The sequence below is a fragment of the Molossus molossus genome, unplaced genomic scaffold (assembly GCF_014108415.1).
Source record: "Molossus molossus isolate mMolMol1 unplaced genomic scaffold, mMolMol1.p scaffold_m16_p_23, whole genome shotgun sequence".
NCBI lineage: Eukaryota > Metazoa > Chordata > Mammalia > Chiroptera > Molossidae > Molossus > Molossus molossus.
In genome coordinates, this window is record NW_023425359.1 from 7,475,628 (window position 1) to 7,487,854 (window position 12,227).

At 53.8% G+C, this 12,227-nt stretch overlaps 1 protein-coding gene across 1 annotated transcript in view; it reads right to left on the reverse strand.

Annotated features, from left to right (window-relative positions):
- GALNT2 (polypeptide N-acetylgalactosaminyltransferase 2) overlaps positions 1–12,227 on the reverse strand; it is a 164,696-nt gene that overhangs the window by 12,988 nt on the left and 139,481 nt on the right. The window contains exons 10-13 of the mRNA XM_036277437.1: positions 11,178–11,281; positions 6,027–6,153; positions 760–852; positions 353–436 (exon numbers count right to left, since the gene is read on the reverse strand). Of these exons, the coding sequence (XP_036133330.1) occupies positions 353–436; positions 760–852; positions 6,027–6,153; positions 11,178–11,281 (408 nt within the window). The remainder of the gene's footprint in view (positions 1–352; positions 437–759; positions 853–6,026; positions 6,154–11,177; positions 11,282–12,227) is intronic.

Sequence of the window (12,227 nt, forward strand, 5' to 3'; positions counted from 1 at the left end):
GGCCGCTTAGACAGAAGAACTCTGGGTCACCGAGCCGGCATCTTACCAATGGCGAACAAGCTAAATGGGGTGACCGCTTGGGATTGTGTCCAGGCCTAAGAACGATGGGAGGGTTACTAAGCAGGAGAGAGGGCAGGCTGCCCAGCTCAGCACCCGGGGCCGTGACGGTGGGGAGCTGGTGTTCCGTGATGCCTGGGACAGCTGTGGGCAGGGACGTGGCACCGCACAGGGAGCCCCAGCTCCTGGCCTCTTGCTGATGCACAAACCCCACTTCACCTCGAGGCCTTGCCACCTCTCTGACACCTGTTGCTTCCAGACCTTGAAGTTAGGCCCTCAGACCTCCAGGACTCACCTTAATTCTGGATAGACATTTTCAAGGTACCACTTGAATGGCTTGCAGCTAAGCTTCTTCCTAAGCTCCAGTCGGCTCTGAATGCTGGGTAAGACGGAAACGAGATTCTTTTACAAATTTTGAGCACTTATCGGCTCTCTGTGTCAAACCTGGAAATCTGCCCGTGAGAAGAGGCTCGGGCAGGCGACAGAGCCTGGACGGTCCGCACCCGTGTCCCTGTGGCCCCGCCCTGCCTCCCACCTCGGCCCACCTGCCCTTGAGCAGAGGCTGCGCTGTGACACCTGGGTGGCTGTTCTCAACTCTGGTCACAGAGCAGTTCTTGGGGCTGAGGCCGGCCATAGCCCCCACTCCATGCCCCTCCCCCAGGACCCTAGTAAAGTGGCGCAAGAGGGCACGGTGACACTCACTTGCCGTAAGGGACGTTTCTGGCAGAAGGCACTGCTGCGTAATAGAAACTTTTGTATTCATCCATCCAGACCTCTGCTGCCCGCCGGGTGTTCCTACAAACAAAATAAATCTCCTTGGGCTGCGCTCGCTTTCGGTCGGCAGCACCCTCTGCACTTGTCCGCTGGAGGGCCACTCAGGCAGGTCCTCCGGGGGCTGGAGTGCCACTCGGGCAGGTCCTCTGGGGGCCGGAGTGCCACTCGGGCAGGTCCTCCGGGGCTGGCAGCTCCGGCAGTGAGGCAGACGGCGGGCTGCCCAGCTCAGCACCCGGGCTGCGACGGGGGAGCGGCGTGCAGCGGTGCTTACAGACAGACAGACAGACGGCTTGCTTTCTTGTCTCTCGCAGAACACACATTACCAAAGGGCGAAAGTTAGAATGCCAGCACAGGCAGGAGTCTGAGGAGCTGGGCTTAGCACAGGGAAGGAAACGGAATTACTCTGCAGTGACACGTATTACTTTCCCACAGAAAGCAGGTACCAGGGAGCACAGCCCCAGATCCGTGGCCCCCGCGACCTTTCTTACCATGGCTTTACCACTGCCAGACGGCTCAGGAGAACCGTAAAGAACAGAGAACAGTTATTAAAATGACTTTCTCCTCTGCAGACTGAGCTGAGGGTCCTGTTTGCACAAGGAACAGTGACGTGAAGGGGACCGTGGCTCTATGCCCCCACATCTGGGGTTTCTCCTGAACTGTGGGGTGTGGCAAACAGAATAGGCTTTTCTAGAAGGCAAGATACCCATGTGCTTAAGTCTCACAACTGTGGAGAAAACCGTCATTCGCGATCAGTAAGGCCTGACGGGCATTCCAGGTGCCCACGTGCAGGGCACCCCGCAGCTCAGCCCACATTCCTTTAAAGCATCTACAAGGGAGGTCAGCGCAGTGAACCCATCTGCTCCCACAGCCTGGACCCGGCTCCAAAGTAGACCCGCACCTTAGGCTTACTGCCAGTCACCCCGAAGAACCCACACTGAAGGCTCCTCCAAAATAAATACATAGGGAGGCAAGGCTCACCTTTTAGAAATCTTTTTCTCTACCAGAAAGGTCTCTTTTAAATGACGAACCTTTCAAAGAACCTGAGTTACAGTGACTAAAATAATTTCCATTTGACAGATGTCTTTTACATAAAGTGACACATGTACCTTTTCCTCGTTCATGGAGTGGAAGGTGGACTTCCGTGTAGGATGCTTAAGGGAGGCAGACCAGACAAGGTGGACGCACCATCCTCGGGTCCTGCAGTCCCCACCTCTAGAAATTTACCTCAAGGAAATAATCAACTCGGAACGAGAACACATGCTACGTAAAAATATGATCACGTTGGCATTGTTTACAATAGCAGGACAATCAGAAACTATATGACCACGGACAGGAAAGCGATCAAGTAAACGGACAAACCGCGGCCATTCAAAATGCTGGTGTAATGTTGCCATGGCAGGATCACGTCTTTGGCTTGCTGAGTAAATGAAACAGATTACAGAACAGCACACGGTAGACGTGTGTGAAGGGAGAGAGGAAGTCAGATCAATTCACGAAGTTATCAGCGTGCTATCTTTGGTTATGAGATCAATGATTTTTTTGCTTTCTGTAAAAAAAAATGCATAGATATAACAATGAGTATTTAAAGTGCCGGGGACACTGGATCCTAAGTGTTATTTCTCAGAAGAGCCATGAAATAGTCTGGCTGGGATCTGGGGGTCTTGCTGAACAGCCAATGCCTTAGCCGCTGCCCAGCCCTGTGCCCTCAGTCCTCCGGCTCGGACTCCGCAGCAGAGGAGAGATGCAAGGATCTCCCGGGTCCTTTCAGCCCCAGCGGCTCTAGGTTTTAGGGGTTCCAGTCACAGAATGGTCTTAAATCACGTAAATCGTTAAGTCACTTAATTCCTGAATGCAAAGCAGCCTTTCCCAGCCTCCTGCTCAGAAAAAGACGCGGGGCTCGTCTCAAAGAATCAGCTTCCTGTGCCGGTTTCAACTCATTCACGCGAACACTTACTCGGTGCCTGCCACACGCCGAACAGCCTTCTGTGTGCTACAGATACAGTGGCACCCCGAGAGGCCACTCTAATGCACCCCCGTCCCCCCTGCAGATGAAGCAGCTCCCTGGGAGCAGGCGGGAGACTGTGGGAGCCATTCAAACTGCCAGTTACCCTGCTGGGTGGTAATACTCAGAAAAGTTTTGTAACAAAGTAAGTTTGAATCGGTAGTTTCTTGTATTTAATTTGTTCATATGATCCTCACCACGAATACTGCAGTCTCACCATTCATTGCTCAAACCTAAGTCCAAAGTCCACCCGAGGGTCCTACTCTACTGCCCATGGCTGTTCTGAGGACTCCTGGCCTCTGGGTAGACGCTAATCAACCCACACCCCCAAGGCCCTCAAGGGCCCACAGAGGCCAACTGGCAACGGAGCTGTGAGCGCCTCACAGGAACTGCCCACCTGCTCGCTGACTGGTCTACGGGACGTGGCTGCCACCACCAAGAATGTGCAGTGGTCATCACCTCCTCCTTCCTAAAGCGACAGGTGCCACGTGGCACACCTGGGGTGGCCACACGAGGATGTGGGCTACCTGCTCCATCCATGCACCCGGCACTCAGTCCGCACCAGCTGAGACCACCTGCAGCCATGTCAGGGTCTGAACCCAATCCCCGGTCCGGCACACGGCTGCCCGGAGGGATCTAGAAAAGGTCAGCCCACGGCAATGACCTGGCCTCCAGGGCCAGCCTGCCCACCTGAATCCCGGCTCTACCACTTTCCAGCATGTGAACTTGGACGAAGGAACCAAACCTTCGACCTCAGCTTCCCTGATCTCTAAAGTGGGGGACAGTAACAGTACTTCATTCACAGGGTCTTACGAGGGTTCCAGAGGCTCATGTTTGTAGTCAGCCTGCCACACACGGCGTCCCGTGAACATTAGCTATTGCTAAGTCCCAATGTTCAGATGGTAACACACTTACACACTTAATGCCGCATTAGAGGAAACTAGAGAGAACTCGGGGCTGGAAAGGGACCTCAGAAATGACATAATTCCACCTCTTCGCCTTCAGATGAGTCACTGAAACAGAGGGGAGCGGAGGGCCCCCTCACGATCTAACAGGTCTCTGCGGCCCCCGATGCTGCTGGGCAGTTTCCTCCCCAAATCTCTACTACGCAGCCTCCTGGGTGTAAACTCAATGAAAACGTTTCCCTTTGGAAAAGGGAGTGAGTTTGCACCAAAGTGTCTACAGCAACGCCTTGTGTGCTTCAACAGACGGATTTCTGAAACCCACTGTTGGCTGGGAAACATCAGTGGCTTTGGTTTGGGTATCTGATGTCTATACAAGGTTTATGGAACTAGTTCACGTTGCCCTGGGGGTACGCTCGCTTGGTTTTGTGGAGTTCATTTCATGAGACCATATTTTTGTTCTAACAACGGCGCTCAGACGACATCTGGAAAAGGGGCTACTTTCTGAGAGGCTGTGGGTTTGCTGTTTGGCTTCGACCAGTTTCCTGGACTCAGACGCTCTCTGCTAAGAAGTCCCCTCTGGACCACGTGTGCATGGGGCCCTCTGTACTCAACGAAGGTTCAAATACCAGATAAGCTCTGGCTGGTTTGGCTCAGCAGTTAGAGCAACGGTCCGTGGACCAAGAATCATGGTTTCGATTCCTGGTCAAGGGCACGTATCTAGGTTGTAGGTTCAATCTCTGACCCCGGTTGGGGTCGTGTGGGAGGCAACCAATCCACGTGTCTCTCTCACATCGATGCCCCCCCTCCCCCCGCCTCTTTCTCCCTCCCTTCCTCTCTAAACAAAATCAATGGAAAAATATCCTCGGGTGAGGATTAAAAAAACCAAAGCTGTATTAAAGATGAGCCAGCCGCCTCCCCGCCCCGGTGCAGGCCCAAGTCCCAGCTCCTCCTGCAGCAGGGGCACCAGGTCAGCCGTGCGACCAGAGCCTGGGTCGGGCCTCCGGCCCCCTCCGGGCCGTCTCTGCCATGGGCAGGACACACTGCCTGCTCGGGGAGCAGCAGGGACTGGCCCCACGGCCCTGGCCCCGGTCCAGCCCACCTCACCTCTGGCCTGGCTACGGCCACAGCCCTTCGAAGTCACCGCCTCTGCCCTGGTGTCACCTCTTTGCACCCTCCATCCAGCCAGAGGGGCCTCCCCCCAAAGCTTAAAACAGAGAAGGGCCTTCCTGCAACCTCCACTGGCCCCCGCACCTCCCCGGTCGGAGCAACAGCCAGTTTCCACCTCCCGCAGGGCGCGGGCCGGGCTGTCCTCTCCCGCTGTCTCCTGTCCCGCTCTCCAGGCGCGTCACACCTGGCGTCTGTTCCGTGGGCACGCTCAGAGTCACCTTCATCTCAGTGCCATGGGCCTGCCTGTGCTGTCCCCGCCCACCTCTCCTCCTGTCCCCGGTGCCGGACCGCGCGGCCACACTCCGTCTTCTCACAACGTTACCAAGTGCTGGAAACCTCGTGTTGGGCTGTGCAGGTGGCCGACTGCGCCCACCTCCTGGAGGCCGGGCTGACTGGCTTGTACACGCTTTTATCTTTAGCATCTACAGAATTTTCTAGGAAAAAACGTGGTCCCATGGGCTAATACTTTGCTATTTTTCTTCAGAAAGGTCTTATCCTGTTAACCGGGGAATAACCGGGGAATTCCCTTTTTACTGTATGCAACGTTTGACGTATTTATACGTCCCGCTCGGTTAACAGGTTATGTTGGCTAACATATATCCATTATCGATCATGAATCACATCTACATATCACGATGTCTTTCTGGCTTGAATTTACTATGGCTTGACTTTAATACTGCTCATATGTTGTACCCTGGAGAGTCACCTGTAATAGAAAAGTGTAAGTTCCTTCCTTAACACAGCATTTTCCCATCACATTTCTGGGTGCCGTTCTTCGAGCTCCCACACGTGCACAGAACATCCCATCACCCCACGCACCTCTGCTGCCCCTCCGTCGTCACGCACTTCCCAGCCCAACCCTGGCGAGCCCCCACCGTGACCGGTGTGTCTGCCGAGACTGTCCTGTGAGTGGAGCTGCACGGGACATAACCTTCTGACACCGGCACCTCTCGCTCGGCGCCATGCCCGGGAGAGGCGCTGAGGTGTGTGTGGACAGCTGTGCCTGTCACTGCTGAGCACCATGCCGCTGGAGGACATGTTTCCACACGGTCCACGCTGGACTCCTGTCTGGGTGGTGGCCAGCAGTGTCCTTGTCTCTGCTCAGCCTCTCATCCACTTACCGGGCAAAGACAGTGCCGCTGCCCCCGGGGAACGTGTAGGGGTGCTGCTTCCGGAACACGTGTCCCACGCGGCTGCAGGGAATGATCTCCAGGCTGCCCCCACACTGCCACACGCGGAAGGAGATCTCTGCGACGGAGAACGGGACAGGGTGACCGACAGGGCCTGGGGTTCCGCAGACGCCCACCCGCCACCACCCCAGCCCAGGGGAGCCCACCGCTGGAGGAGACGCGGCAGGGGACACGCCTCTTCCTAGATCACAGTCTGGAATGTTCCACAGTGGAGACAGCGGGCAAACCCCGGGTCTGCAGGCCCCACGGCACAGCCGAGAAACTAAGTGCAGGTGGACAGGCGGACTAGCTGGCCCGCAGGACTATGTCAGTGTACATGGTTATCAAGTCACTAAGTTGTACCTTCACTGCCCACAATTTTAAACTGTCAGTTATGCCCCAGTAAAGCTGGAGAGAAGAAAGAGTGAACGGAAGCTCCCCCTTCTGTTTCCTGGGAGGGTGTCTCCTCCTCAGCAGTGCTGAAACGTGGTGGAGACAAAAAATTCACACCAAACCAAGTAGCCAGATTAGGACATTTACTGTCTTACATTTTTAGCACTGATCAGAATCATGGAAGCCAAGCAGATCTGTGTCACCAAGTCTCATGTTTTTAAAATAGAATTCTATTTCAAGTTAAAGAGAAAAAGGGAAGAGCATATTGAAACTTTTTTCAGATTCAGACTAGACACCCTGAGACAATTGTGACTCTTTGGTCTGAGAATACAGGACTCCGGCACGAGGCCAGCACATCCCTGTGACATCAGCAGAATCGACAGAGGAAGTGCTTGGGCCCAGTTCAGCAGCCGGTTCAGGACATGGAGGCTCGATTACACCCGCACTGCTCAGTCTCAACACTGTCAGAAAAGACTGAAGGCTTTGCAAAAACATCCACGAATCAAAGGCATGACACCCCACGATTAAGCTTCAGTGTGAGACACAACAGGCAAACATATACACCACCTTCCTCTAAAACTTGTTTATTTATTTTAATAGTTTATTGATTTTTAGAGCATGAGGAAGAAACAGAGAGAGAAAGAGAGACATGGATGTGAGAGAGAAACATGGATTGGCTGTCTCCTGCATGCCCCCAACTGGGGACTGAGCCCACAATTCTGGCTTGTGCCCTTGGGAATGGAATCTGTGACCTAGTGCACAGGCTGATGCCCAACCAACTGAGCCACATGGCCAGGGCCCTTTAAAACTTTTAAATGTGCTGGGCACCGCCTGGCCTGTGTGGCTCAGTGCACTGAGCATCACCCCATGGACTGAGAGGTCCTGGTTTGATTCCTAATCAGCGCACATGCCTGGGTTGCAGGCTTAATCCCCAGAAGGGGGCGTGCAGGAGGCAACCGATCAATGTTTCTCTCTCATATCGATGTTTTTTTCTCTCTCTCCCTTCCTTCCTCTCTAAATATATCAATTAAAAAAAAAAAGTGCTGAGTACCAATATGCATTTTTTTTCCACCCAGGAAAAAGATCAAATCTCTTCCCTTAAATGGCAAAAGTTATGTCTGCCCTTGAGCATTAGCAGGTCTCAAGCCACCTGGCAAAGATCGCAGGCACCTTATGGATTGTGACAGTGAGCAAGGTGCTCGAGTACCTGACAGCTACCTGAAGGCTGCCCAGGGACTCTTAGCCTGGGGGGCTCCTCTCCACCTGCTTCAACCCCGACTCTGTGGGCGGAGGGCGCACACTGCGCGGAGCACCAGCGCTCCAGAGAAGCTCGCCACCTTCCCGCCTTCCCGCCCGGCACCTGTCCGCACCCCCCCATTCTGAGCCACTGCAGCCTGGGCCCGGGGGTTCAACAACAAAGTCAATATTCTGAAAGGTCAAACTAGTGTTTGTTCTGAAAGACCTCATGAGGTTTGTATAAAAGGGCATTTCTACTACATCATTTCGCATCCCTAAGGGCATGTCGGGGAGGCGAGGCAGATCCACAGAATGAGCAGTGGCTGTCACCGGTGGCCGCAGCCGGGCTGGGATCCGGATCTGGCACACTGACAGCGCAGAAAGCACCTCACTCACTAGGAGCGAGTGATACAGTCAATTCCCTCACAACTACAGAGGCTCGATCCGCACCATCCCAGCCCATGCTGCGGAAGCTTCTGACCTCCTTTCTCACAGAGTCAACAAAACTCGGAAGAAGTTCGCTGCTCTTCTTATCAGATGTAATTATACATTTTATAATTACATTATTTTATAGTTTTTCTAACTGAAAAATTAAAAAAGGGGACTCGGAAGGGCCCATGTTCTGCATGGGGAGTCTGCTGACCAGTGAGGAATGTGCTCAGAGCTGCTGGGATATTGTTATGTTTTGTTGTTATTGTTAATCTTCACCCGAAGATATTTATTCCCATTGATTTTTAGATATCAAGTGGAAGGGAAGGAGAGAGAAACGTTGATGTGAGAGACAGAGACATCAATGGGTTGCCTCCTGCAAGACCCTGACCGGGGTGGGGATCGACCCTGCAGCCCCGGTATGGGCCCTTGAGCGGAAATGAACTCACAACCCTTTGGTCCTTGGCTGATGCTCTAACTGCTGAGCCAAACTGGCCAGGGCTGGTGGGACTTTTTAAAGGCCAAGGACAACTACAGTTACATTAAACTCTGATTTCGCTTGAACTTGAGGATATAACTTGGGGACAATTACTCAACATGACTCACTAGATTTCTCACTAGGCACCTGTCCTCAGAGCTGCTAACGACTAGCTCTGAGACCTAGACAAGACCTCAGTCCTTGGAGAAGCAAGACATGAGACATTGCCCTGGAAGTGTTTAGATCGGTGATTTTCAACCTGTGTGCCCTGAGAATTTTACAACATGCAATACCCAACTAGTCAGGGACACTGACCTCTTCTTCCTTAGATGGTCAAATAAAAATAAAAAAAATGACAACAGCCAGCACAATAGCTGTCCAGTGTGAATGAATTAAAGTTACACGTATTTTTTTTTTTTTTTGTTAGATCGGCCAAAAAATATCTTTTCTGGTGGGCCGCAGAATTTTAGTAGTTAGTCTGTGTGCGCCACGAGATGAAAAGGGTTGGAAGTCACTGTTTAGATCCATCCGGATGCAGTGCAGACCTGCCGAAAAGGACAAACAATGTTCCCAAGGAGGCTGACCCTGACCTGTCTCAGGGCCTAGGACCAGGTCCTCTGCCTTCCTTCCTAACTGCTCACCTAATCAGATGCACACTGTGAGCTAGAGAACCTGGCAGCTGGCTCCAGGGGTTCTGTGGGCCCTTGGAAGAGGGTGCTTGGCTTGTACTCAGGCACACACCTCTCCCAACACCCCCCCCCCCTCGGGCAGGGCAGTGCTGCTGGTGTGCAAGGGACCCAGGAGTCGGAGCAGCGCTGGGAGGAGGGAAAGACTCATGCCGGGAACTTCTGTTGCGGAAACCCTCGTGCCTGCTGAACCCGAAGCCCCCTGGAGAGGGGAGAGAAAAGGCTGCCCGAGCCCAGGCAGGGGGTGTCCCTTCCTCCCTGTCCCGGCTCACTCCAAAGGAGGCCCCCCTAGCCCTTCCAGAGGACCTCAAACACAGCACAGCTCCATAAATATAAAAACCAACAACAACAAACCAGGTAATTGAAACACTCTCTCCCCTCCCTCTGGTCCCTGGTGAAACGTCCTCCTCGAGTCTTGGATCAGCGCTGTCTGTGCCTGTGACCCGGAAGGCCGCGGCCACGCCGCCCGCCCAACCCGTGCTTCTAGCGAACAGCACACGCTTCTGACAACAGAGCCGGGTGAGGAGATGGTCACCTCAGTGACTTGCTGTCCTGTTTTCACCGAGTGGGACTCAGAATCCTCTTCAGAGGTTAACAATTCTTCTGAAGCATTTCGAGCTCAAATGACTTTAAGCCACGTCCTGCCTACCTGTCAACATGGCGTTAAAAAAACACAACTGGAGGAGGGTGACTCAGGGTCCTTCATCCTGGTGACATTCCTGAGTCCAAAGAAGCTTCCGACCTCGCACCAAGGCAGAGAAGCCCTCCACGGATGAGGTGCTACCACTGACTCTAACACCAGATAATAAGGGAAAACGAACAGGCTACTCCAGTCTTGTCTTTGAACCTATCACAAAATATCAGTATCTTGCCCTGACCAGTTTGGCTCAGCGGTTAGAACGTCGGCCCCCAGACCGAAGAGTTGCCGGTTCGATCCCCGGCCCTGGTTGGGGTCCTGAAGGAGGCAACCAATCGATGTGTCTCTCTCTCTTTCTCCCTCTCCCCTCCCATCTGAAAATCAATGGAAAAATATCCTTGGTTGAGGATTAAAGACAAACAAACAAACAAAAACTATCAGTCTCTGTCACAAGTAAAACACTACTATAAAAAACTAAAAATGAGAGCAGCATCATTTTTTTCTCCTTTCCCTGCCCCCTCCCAGGGTACACCCGCCCAAAGCAAATTAATGCAACAGTGTTCAGTAGCCAAAGAGAATCCGCTCAGAACCCCAAATGCTGGAAGGATTCAAGTGAAACCAACAACAACACAAAACAAAAGCAGAGTCTTGTTATGCAGTAAATGCGATACAGCTATCAAGACAGAACGAAGTCTACAAAATTTCATTGTCCCTAACTCTGGGTACAAATGATTTGCATGGGTTATTACAAAAAATGAAATCAAATCCGAAGTACTCACAAAGGAGTCAGGAAGGGAATGAATGCCAGGGCCTCCGCCACGCTGACGTCAGGGTTCCAGCCCCCCCCCCCCCAGGGCATTTCCGCGCTCCAAGCCGAGAAAGAGTCCTAGTGCTGAGAGAGCTCCTGATCCTCCTGAGCCGCTTTCCGATCCCTCAGATTCAAACATCAGAAAGTCTGCGTTTCCCTTCACGAGGCCGTCTGTGTTCTCGCATTCGCTCTCCGGGCAACCTGTTCTAACGCCCAGCCAAGACCTCTCAGGATAAAAGGAGCGCTCTTTACGCTGATGCGGGGACTACTCCTGTCTGATGGGCGGTCACTCTCACCGCTTCAACGTTTCCAGCTGGCGCCCTGCCCGTCTCCTCAGAGCTCCCATTTGTCACTCCTACCCCTCTGGTGGGCAGGGAGACCACGGTTTCACCAGAACTGGAAACTGTTTGGTGGCCGACCCGAGGCTCATACGTACCCAGGTTCTCTCCTCCCCACACATCCATCATCATGTCATATTTCCCCAGTTCTTCGAAATAGAACTTATCCATCACGAACAACCCTCCGGCAATCATGGGCGTTCTAAAAAGGCAGAGAGGGTAGAAGGGAAGAGACGAGAGGTCAGAGGTCAAGGTTAGCTCAGCAGCATTGCTACGCCAAGGTCAAGCCTGCACGCTGACCTTATAAACACCCTCACAGCACCGGTTCGTTGTTCAGAGCTCTGGGCGCCCCTCTCTGCTTTACCACTGTCTCCCAATGCTCCCCTACTTGCTCTGCTAGACACCCCCATAGCACAGGGCTGGACGGAGTCCTAGAGAGTGACCACTGTGGCTGGGGACAGTCACTAACTGGTGGCGCTGGGCAAGTCCTCAGCCTTTCTGTGCCGTCTCCTTAGGGCAGGGGTGGGGAACAGGCTGATTTCGAAGCTGGTAATTGTGTGTGGCCCGCAGAGCATGTTACAAATATCCAAATGGCCCTTGGCAGAGAAAAGGTTCCCCACCTGCCTTAGAGGACCACGAATACCCCACCCAGAAGGCAGCCAGCACACGTAGGAAACACGCGAGAACATGGCTGTCTCAGCAGTCATGCCACGGAGAGGGTGCCTCCTCTGACGGACCTGCCGCCATCCTCACCAGCGTGGGGGGCTACCAGAACGTCTACGGAGCCCCTACTTCGCCCCAGCAGAGACGTGCCGGAAATGGGCCCCAGCACGCTGCGGAGAACCGCTGGGCTGGGGGTTCGGTGTGTCTGCTCCGAAGAGGGAGGTGCCTCCCCGCCCCCAACACCGGCCCCAGCTGGCCTGTGAACCCTAAAGCCAGGTGACAGTGAAGACCAGTTGCCTCCTCTGTGGACAAACAGGAGAGCGGCCCAGGGGCCTCCTGTCCCCAAGGTCGACGCTGCGGAGAAGGCTGCCCGCTGCCCGTTAGAAACGCGGGGACGAGCACACAGCTGGCCGGCCGCCTTGCGCTCCCTCTGGAGAAAGGACTCTGCGGCTGACACCCTGCAGCTCAGCCGGGCGAGGGGCGGC